The 16,758-nt window shown below is 44.6% G+C and overlaps 1 protein-coding gene across 4 annotated transcripts in view; it reads right to left on the minus strand.

Annotated features, from left to right (window-relative positions):
- The window catches only part of LOC115136625 (glycerophosphodiester phosphodiesterase domain-containing protein 5-like), a 101,974-nt gene that overhangs the window by 61,576 nt on the left and 23,640 nt on the right, over positions 1-16,758 (minus strand). For 3 of the 4 annotated variants that reach the window (XR_010465034.1, XM_065024344.1, XM_065024342.1), the window contains exon 2: positions 11,612-11,790. Coding sequence is in view for 3 of the 4 variants with exons in the window: in XM_065024344.1 (XP_064880416.1) it covers positions 11,612-11,728 (117 nt within the window). In the remaining variant the exon portion in view is untranslated. Of the gene's footprint in view, positions 1-11,611; positions 11,791-14,913; positions 14,977-16,758 lie in introns of all 4 variants that reach the window. The other variant, XM_065024343.1, reaches the window with a different exon arrangement.

Here is a 16,758-nt window from a genome sequence, read left to right on the forward strand (position 1 = left end):
TGATCAGTTTAGGTAAAAACGCCGTTAGTTTTGGTGAAGCAAAATATTTGTAGGTCTAAGGTAGAGGTCGACCGATTATGATTTTTCAACGCCAATACCGATTGGAGGACCCCCCAAAAAAGCCGATACCGATTAAAATCGGCCGATGTTTTATTTTATTTATTTATTTGTAATAATGACAATTACAACAATACTGAATGAACACTTATTTTAACTTAATATAATACATCAATAAAATCTATTTAGCCTCAAATAAATAATGGAACCTGTTCAATTTGGTTTAAATAATGCAAAAACAAAGTGTTGGAGAAGAAAGTAAAAGTGCAATATGTGCCATGTAAAAAAGCTAATGTTTAAGTTCCTTGCTCAGAACATGAGAACATATGAAAGCTGGTGGTTCCTTTTAACATGACACTTCAATATTCCAAGGAAATAGGTTTTAGGTTGTAGTTATTATAGGACTATTTCTCTCTATACCATTTGTATTTCATAAACCTTTGACTATATTATGTTCTTTTAGGCACTTTAGTATTGCCAGTGTAACAGTATAGCTTCCGTTCCTCTCCTCGCCCCTACCTTGGCTCGAACCAGGAACACATCGACAACAGCCACCCTCGAAGCATCATTACCCATCGCTCCACAAAAGCCACGGCCCTTGCAGAGCAAGGGGAACAACTACTTCAAGGTATCAGAGCGAGTGACGTCACCAATTGAACCGCAATTAGCGCGCACCCCGCTAACTAGCTAGCCATTTCACATCGGTTACACCTAGCTAGCCATTTCACATCGGTAACACCTAGCTAGCCATTTCACATCGGTTACACCTAGCTAGCCATTTCACATCGGTTACACCTAGCTAGCCATTTCACATCGGTTACACCAGACTAATCTCGGGAGATGATAGGCTTGAAGTCATATACAGCTCAATGCTTGAAGCACAGCGAAGAGCTGCTGGCAAATGCACGAAAATGCTTACAAGCCAGCTGCTGCCTACCACCGCTCAGTCAGACTGCTTTATCAAAATCATAGACTTAATTATAACATAACACAGAAATACAAGCCTTGTGTCATTAATATGGTCAAATCCGGATTTCAGAATTTCAGAAACAAAACGTTTATTCTTTGTGTTCCGTATTTTATCTAACGGGTGGCATCCATAAGTCTAAATATTCCTGTTACATTGCACAACCTTCAATGTTATGTCATAATTATGTAAAAGTCTGACAAATTAGTTCGCAACGAGTCAGGCGGAACTAACTATTGCATATACCCTGACTCTGCGTGCAATGAACGCAAGAGAAGTGACACAATTCCCCTAGTTTAATATTGCCTGCTAACCTGGATTTCTTTTAACTAAATATGCAGGTTTAAAAATATATACTTGTGTATTGATTTTAAGAAAGACGTTGATGTTTATGGTTAGGTACACATTGGTGCATCGACAGTGCTTTTTTTGCGAATGCACTTGAGAAGTAGGCTGTGATTCAATGACAAATTAACAGGCACCGCATTGATTTTATGCAACGCAGGACACACTAGATAAACTAGCAATATCATCAACCACATGTAGTTAAGATTGAATGTTTTTTATAAGATACGTTTAATGCTAGCTAGCAACTTACCTTGGCTCCTTGCTGCACTCACATAACAAGTAGTCAGCCTGCCACGCAGTCTCCTCGTAGAGTGCAATGTAAATCGGCCATGATCGGTGTCCAAAAATGCAAGTTACGGATTGTTATGAAAACTTGAAATCTGCCCTAATTAAATCGGCCATTCCAATGAATCGGTGGACCTCTAGTTTAAGGCCATCTTGCTGTGCCCAACTGGGGCTACTGACAAAAAGGTGCTGGCATGCAATCCAATTCCCTTCCTACCTGCTAGCTCCAAGGCTAGCAGGGTATTCTCCACTATTCTCCAGCGGCGCCATCTAAACAGCCAGCAGTCAGGAGAGTAGTGTATTATGATTCAATAGACTTCTCTCGTGGGGTCACTTCTTCTCATTACCTCCCAGTACCAAAGTCATTATAGAAGCTGCCGCTGCCCCATGCCTGCTTGGAGTCCAGGCTACTATAGTGTCATTATGACTATAGATGGACCTACCAAGAATTTGGCTGCATGGAAAACATTGATCAAGCACACCCACACCTAGCATGGCACACAGCACAATCCACCTTCACTGCAGGTCAGCAAGCAAGAGAGTCCTCCCACAACACAATCATCAAGCTAGCTACATAGCCGTCTTTGTATCAAAGATAATTGTGTAGTCTAGAGCGATTTCCTAGGTTAGCTGGCCAGCTATTGTCGTTCTTTTAACGCAACGTAACGTAATCAACACTGCTAGCTAGCCAGCTAGCCCCGAATAGCAGCACAGTAGAAACTATTACATTCAACGGAACGACTTGATTAGTGTAGTGTCAACAACGCAGCCACTGCCAGCTAGCCTACATAGTCAACAATGCAGCCTCTGCCAGCTAGCCTACTTCAGCAGTACTGTATCATTTTAATCATTTTAGTCAATAAGATTCTTGCTACGTAAGCTTAACTTTCTGAACACTCGAGACGTGTAGTCCACTTGTCATTCCAATCTCCTTTGCATTAGCGTAGCCTCTTGTGTAGCCTGTCAACTATGTGTCTGTCTATCCCTGTTCTCTCCTCTCTGCACAGACCATACAAACGCTCCACACCGCGTGGCCGCGGCCACCCTAATCTGGTGGTCCCAGCGCGCACGACCCACGTGGAGTTCCAGGTCTCCGGTAGCCTCTGGAACTGCCGATCTGCGGCCAACAAGGCAGAGTTCATCTCAGCCTATGCCTCCCTCCAGTCCCTCGACTTCTTGGCACTGACGGAAACATGGATCACCACAGACAACACTGCTACTCCTACTGCTCTCTCTTCGTCTGCCCACGTGTTCTCGCACACCCCGAGAGCTTCTGGTCAGCGGGGTGGTGGCACCGGGATCCTCATCTCTCCCAAGTGGTCATTCTCTCTTTCTCCCCTTACCCATCTGTCTATCGCCTCCTTTGAATTCCATGCTGTCACAGTTACCAGCCCTTTCAAGCTTAACATCCTTATCATTTATCGCCCTCCAGGTTCCCTCGGAGAGTTCATCAATGAGCTTGATGCCTTGATAAGCTCCTTTCCTGAGGACGGCTCACCTCTCACAGTTCTGGGCGACTTTAACCTCCCCACGTCTACCTTTGACTCATTCCTCTCTGCCTCCTTCTTTCCACTCCTCTCCTCTTTTGACCTCTCCTCTCACCTTCCCCCTACTCACAAGGCAGGCAATACGCTCGACCTCATCTTTACTAGATGCTGTTCTTCCACTAACCTCATTGCAACTCCTCCAAGTCTCCGACCACTACCTTGTATCCTTTTCCCTCTCGCTCTCATCCAACACTGCCCCTACTCGGATGGTATCACGCCGTCCCAACCTTCGCTCTCTCTCCCCCGCTACTCTCTCCTCTTCCATCCTATCATCTCTTCCCTCTGCTCAAACCTTCTCCAACCTATCTCCTGATTCTGCCTCCTCAACCCTCCTCTCCACCCTTTCTGCATCCTTTGACTCTCTATGTCCCCTATCCTCCAGGCCGGCTCGGTCCTCCCCTCCCGCTCCGTGGCTCGACGACTCATTGCGAGCTCACAGAACAGGGCTCCGGGCAGCCGAGCGGAAATGGAGGAAAACTCGCCTCCCTGCGGACCTGGCATCCTTTCACTCCCTCCTCTCTCTCTGCTGCTAAAGCCACTTTCTACCACTCTAAATTCCAAGCATCTGCCTCTAACCCTAGGAAGCTCTTTGCCACCTTATCCTCCCTCCTGAATCCTCCTCCCCCTCCTCCCTCTCTGCAGATGACTTCGTCAACCATTTTGAAAAGAAGGTCGACGACATCCGATCCTCGTTTGCTAAGTCAAACGACACCGCTGGTTCTGCTCACACTGCCCTACCCTGTGCTCTGACCTCTTTCTCCCCTCTCTCTCCAGATGAAATCTCGCGTCTTGTGACGGCCGGCCGCCCAACAACCTGCCCGCTTGACCCTATCCCCTCCTCTCTTCTCCAGACCATATCCGGAGACCTTCTCCCTTACCTCACCTCGCTCATCAACTCATCCCTGACCGCTGGCTACATCCCTTCCGTCTTCAAGAGAGCGAGAGTTGCACCCCTTCTGAAAAAACCTACACTCGATCCCTCCGATGTCAACAACTACAGACCAGTATCCCTTCTTTCTTTTCTCTCCAAAACTCTTGAACGTGCCGTCCTTGGCCAGCTCTCCCGCTATCTCGCTCAGAATGACCTTCTTGATCCATATCAGTCAGGTTTCAAGACTAGTCATTCAACTGAGACTGCTCTTCTCTGTATCACGGAGGCGCTCCGCACTGCTAAAGCTAACTCTCTCTCCTCTGCTCTCATCCTTCTAGATCTATCGGCTGCCTTCGATACTGTGAACCATCAGATCCTCCTCTCCACCCTCTCCGAGTTGGGCATCTCCCGGCGCGGCCCACGCTGATTGCGTCCTACCTGACAGGTCGCTCCTACCAGGTGGCGTGGCGAGAATCCGTCTCCACACCACGTGCTCTCACCACTGGTGTCCCCAGGGCTCTGTTCTAGGCCCTCTCCTATTCTCGCTATACACCAAGTCACTTGGCTCTGTCATAACCTCACATGGTCTCTCCTATCATTGCTATGCAGACGACACACAATTAATCTTCTCCTTTCCCCCTTCTGATGACCAGGTGGCGAATCGCATCTCTGCATGTCTGGCAGACATATCAGTGTGGATGACGGATCACCACCTCAAGCTGAACCTCGGCAAGACGGAGCTGCTCTTCCTCCCGGGAAGGACTGCCCGTTCCATGATCTCGCCATCACGGTTGACAACTACACTGTGTCCTCCTCCCAGAGCGCTAAGAACCTTGGCGTGATCCTGACAACACCCTGTCGTTCTCAACTAACATCAAGGCGGTGGCCCGTTCCTGTAGGTTCATGCTCTACAACATCCGCAGAGTACGACCCTGCCTCACACAGGAAGCGGCGCAGGTCCTAATCCAGGCACTTGTCATCTCCCGTCTGGATTACTGCAACTCGCTGTTGGCTGGGCTCCCTGCCTGTGCCATTAAACCCCTACAACTCATCCAGAACGCCGCAGCCCGTCTGGTGTTCAACCTTCCCAAGTTCTCTCACGTCACCCCGCTCTTCCGCTCTCTCCACTGGCTTCCAGTTGAAGCTCGCATCCGCTACAAGACCATGGTGCTTGCCTACGGAGCTGTGAGGGGAACGGCACCTCAGTACCTCCAGGCTCTGATCAGGCCCTACACCCAAACAAGGGCACTGCGTTCATCCACCTCTGGCCTGCTCGCCTCCCTACCACTGAGGAAGTACAGTTCCCGCTCAGCCCAGTCAAAACTGTTCGCTGCTCTGGCCCCCCAATGGTGGAACAAACTCCCTCACGACGCCAGGACAGCGGAGTCAATCACCACCTTCCGGAGACACCTGAAACCCCACCTCTTTAAGGAATACCTAGGATAGGATAAAGTAATCCCTCTCACCCCCCCTTAAAAGATTTAGATGCACTACTGTTCCACTGGATGTCATAAGGTGAATGCACCAATTTGTAAGTCGCTCTGGATAAGAGCGTCTGCTAAATGACTTAAATGTTAAATGTAATCAAAAAAATATATCAGAGGCAGGGAAATTATAATGAATGCTGCTAGACTAGAGCTTCCACATCAGTGGTGGTCGGGAACGTTTAAGATGAGGGAGGACAATTATTTCATGAGCATGGCCTTATTTCTATTACAGCACATTGGATGACTGACATACATATTCCATTCACCCAGTTTAACATTGATACAACCTAGCCTATGACTTCAACATCTCTCTACACCCATCCTGAGGCTGATACAACCTAACCTATGACTTCAACATCTCTCTACACCCATCCTGAGGCTGATACAACCTAACCTATGACTTCAACATCTCTCTACACCCATCCTGAGGCTGATACAACCTAACCTATGACTTCAACATCTCTCTACACCCATCCTGCGGCTGATACAACCTAACCTATGACATCAACATAGGTGTCTCCCTCCATCTCTCTCATTTGGCACATTCCAGATAATTACATGATAACACACTTTGGACCGTAGTGTTAAGTGGTAAAGTGCGTTTTAATACAGGACTGGACAGATGCATAGTTTTGATGTACAGAAATTAACCAGAGCATTATTCTATGAGAGTGAGGAGTGTGTGAATGCTAGAAGGAATCGGTTCTCTAGGATAGAACACTCTTGACACATTGAACACTCTTGACACATTTATATGGAGACTTACATGGATATTTGCAAGTGTGCCTTCTGGCATGTGCTATCGTGTATGTGATGAGTAATGGGTGGGTTACTCCTCACGCCTCTCATCTTCCTTGCACAGCATTGCCAGGTGAAATAAGTGTCATTCAAAGTGTTCCGTAAGTGCATTCAATAAGCATCATGGAACCTACACAATTTGGGATTTGAATTGAAGGATTGGATACCATTTAGTCCGAGGACTGTTGATGTGCATAAGTAGTATTTCTGTGGATCGACTTTATGTATGTGCGTACATGTGAAACAGTGGAGGCTTCTCAGAGGAAGGGGAGAACCAAAAGTTATTATTTTTAGATAAAACTACACAAAATACATACACGTCAGCAACTAATTGATTAAAACACACCGTTTTCCAATGAAGGTCTACAGTACCATCAACAGCCATCTGTAGGGTAGCACCATGGTATAACTGGAGGACAGCTAGCTTCTGTCCTCCTATGGGTACATTGACTTCAATAGAAAACCTAGGAGGCTCACCCCCTTCCATAGACTTGCACAGTCACCTATCAGTGCTCTTGCAGAATGAACTGACATGTCCACCCAATCAAAGGATCAGAGAATGAATCTAGTACCGAAAGCATAAGCTACAGCTAGCTGAGTGAGTGAGTGAGTGAGTGAGTGAGTGAGTGAGTGAGTGAGTGAGTGAGTGAGTGAGTGAGTGAGTGAGTGAGTGAGTGAGTGAGTGAGTGAGTGAGTGAGTGAGTGAGTGAGTGAGTGAGTGAGATGGGGCTAGAGAGTGCGCTAGCCGCAGAGAGAGGGACACAGACCACACAGACCCACCCTTTCCTCAGGCAGTGGTCTGCCCCAGTCTCTCCACCGGTTGTTGCCCTGGCTGAGTGTCCTGGACTAGACCAGCAGCTGGTGGGGTTTGTCACTGAATGTCCCACAGCTCCTCGCAGCCTAAATCCCTTCACAATTCCTGCTGCTGTAGAAAATCACTAGTGTGTTTCCCCACCCAGCCCAGGCCCACCTATCAGACCAACAGCATTACCCTGAGAAGACCAGGGTTAGTGTTCCAGCCCTCTGTTCCTCCATCCTCTCTCCAGTAATGGCAGAACTGTCAGGAGCACCAACAGGCAGTGGCTTCACTTACTACAGAACAGAACGACCTCTTCAGCTCTGTGGAGCTGCTGACCTCATAGCTACAAATAATGATACAATAATGCCCTAGAGCTTTTGCTCTTGCCTGGTCTTGGTCAGCTCTTGATTTGAAACAGCATGTTGTGTTGTCCTTGGACGCTCATATCTGAAGAGTTGAAAAGTTCAGGAAAACATTGGAGACCTTGGTAACCTCCCGGACTGGCTGAACTCACTGAACACTAGCACAGGGGAGAGAATAAAGCCTCTGATAAAAATCACACTGAATGTGGTAAGAGACACACACTACCGCTGAAAGTATGTTCTCTCTAGTTAGCCTTTTGGACATAATATCTTCTAGGAGGTAGCCTACCCTTCCACCAACCAACAACGAAAGCTATATGATTATTGTAAACAAAATGAAAAACAGTGCTTCAAAAATTCTCTTGAAGTTTGAATCCAACTTTTTTTTAAAGCACAAACCCATAGAATGTCTTTACACTAAAGAGCTGCCAGCCAAGAGCTTGTGACAAGTACTTAACTAATGAGAACCATCCATGTATAATTGGTGTCATATCAATCTTTCATTGCTTAGCTCTACACACAGAAAGGATATGACAAGGCATTAGCCATATGGGTTATGACAACAGAAAACCACCTAATAGGCTAGTCTATAAAGGAAAAAACAGAGCTGTTTGGCAGCCAGGCCTGGCTGTTGTTTATGTTGTTGGAAGTGCTGTACAGACTTTAATAACATGTCTACATGGTATAATTCCCCTCAAAATAGTCAGCAATTATAGTGTGTAAACAGTCCCCTCCTGCCGCTGTGAAACTAGCGAACTCCCAGAGAATCTGGGTAGAGTAGACAGACAGCCAGAGAGAGGGATTAAAACCGACAGACAGAACACATTTCCCTTTGGAGAGAGACAGGATTCAGGAAGATCAGGCTATTCCCCTCACCCAATATTAGAGGACTTGTTTGAATGTCAGCACTCCTGGAAGTGCAGACTGACTGAAAGGTTCATAGATATGATTATTGAGCTATGGCAACGGCTAGACAAGGTTACCAGTAAATGTGTTTTCAAAGACAGTTGATCATGACCTTCACCATAGGGTATTCATGCAAATGCTTAACTGAAAGTCTTCTATGAACATGAATATAGAGACATCCTCCTAAACGTTTGTTAACTTGTGTCTCTAACTTCTACAGCTCTGACATACAGAGGTGTTGAAGTTTTTGACCTTTCATTCTGTTGGGAACTAAAAAGGTAATGGAAGACAAGAGTTAGCAGGGGAGTGAAATTCATAATTGACATTCTGCTCAGAGAATGTTTCCTGCGTGATGTTGGCTGAATGTTCTCTGCCATATTAGACACCTGGTTTTCTAGTGTAGTGCAGTCTTTAGCTGTGAGGTAAAACAGTGATGTTGGCTGAATGTTCTCTGCCATATTAGACACCTGGTTTTCTAGTGTAGTGCAGTCTTTAGCTGTGAGGTAAAACAGTGATGTTGGCTGAATGTTCTCTGCCATATTAGACACCTGGTTTTCTAGTGTAGTGCAGTCTTTAGCTACGAGGTAAAACAGTGATGGTGGCGAGTGATTTGAAAACAGAATTTCCATTTCACATGTCCCTGTAAGTCATTTGACAGACCAATGCCACAGAATGATGCTCATTCCTACTTCTAGACCCATTGTGCTCCAGGTAAAGACTGGCTAAGTGGAAGAACTCAATTATTACCGAGGCCAGATCAACTTGCAGTGCCAGTGACGTTTTTACAAACCGCTCTAAAACAGAGGCAGGTTCACAAAGAGAGGGAGGCTCAGGCAAACTGGCCTGTTCATTATCCGTCTCTGAGAGGAGAGACAACAGCAACCACTTCTATTCTGTTCTGAATAGGGGCATTATGAAGGGAGTGTATGTCACAGTAAGACCTGTGGTTTCTCATGGTCATGGTTCAGTGATGCACATCACATCATGTAACTGATACCATGTTTTGATTACCAACACTGATTGGGCACTTTGGTCATTAAAGATGCATCTAAAATATGACGTCATCTGACCTGGCAGTGCTGGCACACAAACAGGCAATCTCCAAATCTAAGATGACTATAGGCCTCCAATACAAGGCAGCACAGCAGCCATAGTTAGAGATATTTCGGGATTGAGGCAATGAGGCCCTTGATCTACTTCCCCAGAGTCATATGAACTTGTAGATAGCATTTTTATGGCCCTGTGTCCAGTATGAAGGATGTTCGAGGTAGTTTCACGTGCCAATGCTAATTAGCATTAGCACAATGACTGGAAGTCTATGGGTATTTGCTAGCCTGTTAGCAATTGCGCTAGTTAGCAACTTCTTTGAAACCGCACGCAGAGACATGAAAATCTGACTGTGGGAAGTAGATAAAGGGCCTTATTGCCAAAATCCCGAAGTTTCCTTTAAATTCATCCTTATACGCTGTGTTCACTTGAAAGAGAACAAAATGTTGACAATGGAAAGGGCTGTGTGTGACTGTGCATCGGTTCTACCCTGTGGGACATAATTGTATTCGATGTTGGCCTGGACGTCAGTCCATCTCTGCAGAGACCCTTTGGTGCTGTAGCCATAGGGCCTCGGCTGTTGGAGCTGCATAAAACAGACATCCAATTTAACTGATTTTTTACTGGTATATTTCCGTCACAGACAGAGTTTTTATTCATGCTTCGTTAGCAGCATTCAAATGTACAGTACTTCAATAATCGGCTTGTGGGCGGACCCAGAAAAATAAGCTACTGAAACATGGCATAGTGGGGGTGGGAGGTTGGGATGCAGATTCTGGCACAGGAGGAGACTGGCAAAGACTCAGTAGCACCATGGAAGGTCCAACATAATCCTGTGGTACTGTGCATAGACAGGCTGCTGATTGTCCAATTCACCCCCAGTGGGTCAAAGCACCCACCACACATGGCCAAGGCTGTATGCACACACACACTAACTTTGCAGTACCATAGCTATCCGTCTCAGAGACAGGAAACAGACACAGAATCCTATTCCCATCGAAGAATGTCAACAACCATATAAAATCCATATAAATTGTTGTTTCTCTGTGCTGATTTTCTTGTCATGTGGCCTTGGTCCAGTCAAATATGAATGTGTTCCGTCTATCGGAAGGTTTAAAGAACTGCAGCATTCCCTTCCTGAGGGCAAATAGGGTAGGAATGGTCCAAACGTATAGCTCATCCATCCACCATTCGGCAGAGCCTGCAAGTAAAGCTCAACGGATGAGAGCTTGTTCCTACGAATAAAAAAAGGGTACTTGGACATATTTTTGTTTGAAGTGAATGGGAGTTGTAGGATGACACTGCAATCCATGTTATGATGTGTCAAATTGTATGCAAATAACCCTGAGGGAATGGTGCGTTTTCCCTTTCTCTCTCCCCATATTGATCTTTCCAAGCCTTATATCACATTTATGAGCCATATAAAACATGTATGGTACATTATATTTCACACACATTTCAGCCCCCTCAGCTCTGTCTCCATGTCCCAGGCTAGCTAAGTGATGGACTATCGTGGTCCAGCCCCCATGCTCTCTCTAAATTACTTGTCATGCGGTACTAAATCACTGACAGACAGACCTGGGTTGCATAGCATTACGGAAAACCCACTTAGACAAATAAAGTCTGATGAATGTGACCAAGGGGAGGTTGTGAATGCTTAATTTTAAAAAATCTAATACTACTATCTGCAGCACTTACAGGCTTAAAACACAGTACCAAGGTCAAAGACACCTTAAGTGAGAGCACAAGGACATGCTATTAGGGATGGGCTGCAAGGTTATCTGGTAAGAGATAGGCCTACATGGCTCTTTATAAATACAGCTTAAAAGAAGGGGTTATTGTAGGGTAAGGGAAGGCATGGGAGAGGATTACTACCCACATGCACTGCACACTCACACACTAAATTCAAGTGTTTTTAATTAATAGAGAGAGATAAGATGCAGTGTGGCACTGTAATCCTGCAGTGGAATTGCACAGAAAAATAAACTGTCCGGTACCATTCAATAACACTCGATCCCTTCACCCAACAGACATTTGGGCCATAACAGACCTTCCAGAAATAACTACCATATATAGATACACCATGTCCATTATGGTAATTTAGGTCCGAACATAAGATCTGCTGGGCAGAACTCACCTTGGTGGTGTCATCATGTGAGCGCTGGTACCGTTTCCAGCGGCATCCATAGATCCCTGTGAGACATGACAAACACAGCTGCCTCTCATAGACCTGCAGGGGTTGGTGCTTCACCATGCTCCTTCAGTCCTGGCACGCCTCCAGACCACTAACATCCCATTGACCAAACTGGAACCTGCCTGGGAACGGAACAAGGAAACAGAAACGTCAGTATTGCCTTCAATACATTCTACAAGGAAATATTGTATCCATTAGGACATGACAGGTGTATGGGTGATTGTTGTAAGTATTTCACTGAGGTGACATTTGAATATCAACAGTCAGCAAGAGAAGAAATTTGAATATCAACATGCCACACACATATCTACGCATTTTAATACCAACATATTGCAATGAAGTAGAAAGACAAGAAAGTGGTCGTTGAATTAGAATAGATTGAACCATTATCTCACAATAATTAATTATGGCAGATTCATTTCACTACCCCTTGGGAGAAAAATCGGCCTACAATTTGAACATTGCTAAACTTCAATTGAACAATTCCCCCAGAATATGAGAGTCTTCTTGATGGATATTTTAGTTATCTTTAGTTAAAAGTCTATCATCAAAGCATAAAAAACATGTTACAATTTAAGTACTTCAGTAAAATAGAACACAGAATAAAGGGACAGACTGCCATGTGGCACATGCCACTGGGCTGGTCCATTTTTAGTGGTTTTATTGCGCAAACTGATAATTATCTGGCTGGTAATGGAGGCCTCAAGGGGGTGGGGGGCTGGTGTTTTAGAAATGCCAGGGCCAAATTCTGGTCCCAGTCCGCCCCTGCACAATACAATGAAAAGCACCTTCAGTGCTTTGATGCTAAGCCACAAATTTGAATTGCCATTGTCAAGCCCTGTTTCCAATGACAACTGTGACTGTCTCCCGTGGCTTCCATCGATACAAGGTCAGAGCTAAATTACAATCTAATTGAAAGGACTAGGTGCAGAGTGTCTATTGAACATTACATTAAACTACAATGACATTGAATTTGTTGAATATCCCTTTACTCTGAGGATCACAGCCTGGCTGGGTTCTACGGCAGAGTAGAGGGCACCAGGACTTTGTCGAATGTGTGCGTGTGTGGTGCCCACTGGGCAGGCAGGGCAGGATCCAGCCTTGGCCTGGGTCTACTCTGACTAATCCCAGATGAATTACTCAGAGAATGACTAAAGGTCCTGCTGGCTCAGCAGCAACTGATTTCAGTTGCAATAATAACAATAATAATGGCAATAACATTAAGCAAGGGCCTGGCTGGCTCAACAAATGTCACAGTCCTCCTGGGGTATGAAGGAGCATGCTAATCAAGTTAACTCTGGAAAACCGCATGCTGATTACAATCTGAAAGTGAAACAACCCAATATCAAGAGTGTAAATAATTGACCTGTACACAAGATTACAAACCAAGATGTGAGTTTAAACTCCAAGTGAACATGATTAACAAAAATGATTACAAATGGAGATTAGAATGCAATATTATCAGCATGTTTCTCAATTGAAGACTGTGCCTGACTTGCTAGTCCTCCCACTGTGCCGGTTTTAAATTGCAGCTATCCTATGGGCCGTCTGTGAGCAGCACTGTGTTTCAGGAGGGATTTGAAATACATGTTAATTACACCCATCAGCTTGCAATCAGGGCAGCGTGAGCTCTGCAGCTTTGGACAGCTGTTTATTTGCCTCATCAGAGGGGGTTGTGCTTCCTGTCATAAGTGGAACTGCCGTGAGGAGGGCATGGGGCTCATCAAGACCACTCTGTCACACCCCAGCTGGCCCTGTCACCACAACTCTGTGACCAGACCAGTTGAGCTGAGCACTGTTGTGGAGTTTGACTAGTCCTGGTTGAGGAGCTTCAGGGTGCTGTAGGGTTTAGCTGAGGATCAGACACTGCTGCCTGCCCTGCCTCGCAGAAGCACAGTTATTTGATCATCTGTTTTTTGTCTAAATAAATCACATCAGAGCAGTGGATGGCTTTATAACGCAAGCACAAACCATAGGCTTATAAAATCTGCTATGGAAACAAACTGCTGTCCAAAGTCTTCATCCTCCCAGGCTGCACTGCTTCCATCAGAATCCTTTGGCTCAGGGATGTAACTAAGGGACTATATGCACTTCATATCGAATGAACTGGGGTACTAGTACTTCAAGGGTCTAGTGAGGAATGAATATACACCGTTCAAAAGTTTGGGGTAACTAAGAAATGTCCTTGTATTTGAATGAAGGCCAGAATCCCAGAGTTGCCTCTACACTGTTGACATTGAGACTGGTGTTTTGCAGGTACTATTTAATGAAGCTGCCAGTTGAGGACTTGTGAGGTGTCGGTTTCTCAAACTAGACACTAACGAACTTGCCCACTTGTTCAGTTGTGCACCGGGGCCTCCCACTCTCCTTTCTATTCTGGTTAGCGCCAGTTTGCACTGTTCTGTGCAGGGAGTAGTACACAGCGTTGTACGAGATCTTCAGTTTCTTGGCAATTTATCGCGTGGAATAGCCTTCATTTCTCAGAACAAGAATAGACTGACGAGTTTTAGAAGAAAGTTTGTTTCTTAAGTCCAGTTTTATTGCTTCTTTAAGCAACAGTTTTCAGCTGTGCTAACATAATTGCAAAAGGGTTTTCTAATGATCAATTAGCTTTTCAAAATGATGAACTTGGATTAGCTAACACAATGTGCCATTGGAACACAGAAGTGATGGTTGCTGATAATGGGCCTGTCAGCCTATGTAGATATTTCATAAAAATAAAGAAAATCTGCCGTTTCCAGCTACAATAGTCATTTACAACATTAACAATGTCTACACTGCATTTATCAATTTGATGTTATTTTAAAATTAGCAAAAAAATAAATAAATAAATTGGTTTTCTTTCAAAAACAAGGACATTTCTAAGTGACCCCAAACTTTTGAATGGTAGTGTATTAAAGGGAGTACTGCATAATTAAGTAGGACTGGCTTCTATCCTGTGTGTGTACTAATACGGAGAAGAAAGGACTTGGGAGGGTCTTAGTTCCATAGACAGGATGACAACACTGAACTAACCAACTTCAAATGTGAGCTCAAGTAAAGCATATACACATCTATTATAGGTCATCCTATTATGTAGTAGGGTTAATAAGCAGCCTGTAGTGAATATCTTGGATCATGATAATTATTTGTATTTAGGCTTCCAGTCCAGTTTCGAGAGTAGAGATGGATCATTACACATCTTTAAAACACCAACATTAAACATATTGACATGTGTAAACTTATTCAAATAGAGTCAACAAAACCTTTCATATGATGAGTTTGATCTCCAACATGGGGTCTGGGTGTTGAGGCAGCAGCTTTAACACCTGAGATGTGCAAGGGAAGCATTATGGTGATGTTTCTCACAGCATCAGTACTAGTGATATCAGTCCCTCCTTATTAAAGGCCATATGCATTAACATAATATGCCAATTACTAACCCTCACTGCATGGCACCTTCACAACTAAACATTTCCCACTGGTGTTCAGATACAGTAAATGTTATGGTTGTGTGTATACTGTATTGGATCAGAGTTGACAGAGTAAATATAGCCTATGCAGAGTAGAATTTAATTGCAGGGCAATATTGTTCTCATCATATCCAATGTGATCCAATTGCATAAAAGCATAACTGAAATGTGTATGAAGTGCATTCTTCTCATCACTGTAAGTTTTCCTGAGCATTATGCAATAATGACCGATTGCCAGTAAAGCAGCCTGGCAGTATACAGTTAGGAGTGTGGGCTGCCCCAACAAAGTCACAGATCGTCTGTGACCGTCTGCTAAACAAGACCAGCTCTTTCTTTACAAAGCCAGAGGTTGTCAAACAGTAAATCACTTGTTGCCTTGAATGCCCTCTGTCCTAATGTCTGAAAAATAAGATTGAAGAGTGAGGAAGACCCCAAAATGTTCATCTTAGATTCTGCTGCCTCATTTCCTCCAATCAAAGAGGCAGAGAGAAACAGTCTGCAGGGTAGGAAATGCTTCAGCACTTTTCCCAGGCCAGCAGACAGAGGGGAGAGGGAGACTCCTTTAACCAACAAACAGATTGGAAGTAGACTGAGGCCAAGTAGCACAGGCCTTCAGCATGACCAGATGCCAGGCCACAGCTATTGGGTTGGAGTGTTACAGAGAACACAGTAGACACCTCTCAAACTCTCATAGCTTCTCATCTTAGCTGACCTAACACACTGGAATCAGCTGGAGCTCAAAGACGCAATCGGCTGCTAAACATCACAGCTCACAGTGTCAGTCGGATTCCGAAGGCTGTTTAAGATTACAAAGTCTATAGACAATTGACCCTTCGCTAAGCCCTGCCCCAGAATTTAGGGCAAACAATCGCAGCACTCCAACGGATAGCAACTGTCGTCAAGTCCGATATCTCGGACAATCTCAAGTTTTAAATGAACCAATCCTCTGTCGTTCATGCAATGGAATGGTCAAATGCTTTATATATATTTTTTTTTTTAAGTGAATGGGTGACAGAGAAACAAAATGGTACAGTTTGAGGCCATGTGGCAGAAAGTGATAAGAGCGCTGGAGATAATCGTGGGGGCTAGTGGGTCTGGGCAGGTGTTTGCTTTGTATGTGTTTTGTATCGTTTATAAAAGATTAAATCTGATTTTTATTATAATTGCAGGAAAGCCAATGGGGGCTATGAAAAAAGTTCTTATAAAATCAATGTTAAAAATGGCTAAACAAATCGTACAGTGCACCAGGAGTACTTGCTACTGTGATTCCTGATGTGCAGAACCTGAGTATTTTTCTCATCCGAAATTATTGTTACATTGTTTGCTTGCTCAGCTGGTTAGCTAGCTCAGTCTCATTGACCCCCAAGCATTGCTAAAGCTAGCTAGCCACTTAATATAACTAGTTTTTTTTCTAAATGTACGTTAGCTAGCTAAGCTAGCTCCCATGTGCTGTCGCCCTCAGGATATGATTTGAGAACACTAGTTAGCGCCCAAAAGTGGTTATAGCTTTGACTGCATGCTGAGTGACTTAAGAGCCATTCAACATTGTAATGCAGTCCACCACAACATACCCAAGAGTTTCCCGATTAGGAAAGGGTAGTCAGTGTTAAATTGGGTATTAGAAACAGTTTGAGATCA

This window comes from Oncorhynchus nerka, linkage group LG11 (genome assembly GCF_034236695.1).
Source record: "Oncorhynchus nerka isolate Pitt River linkage group LG11, Oner_Uvic_2.0, whole genome shotgun sequence".
NCBI lineage: Eukaryota > Metazoa > Chordata > Actinopteri > Salmoniformes > Salmonidae > Oncorhynchus > Oncorhynchus nerka.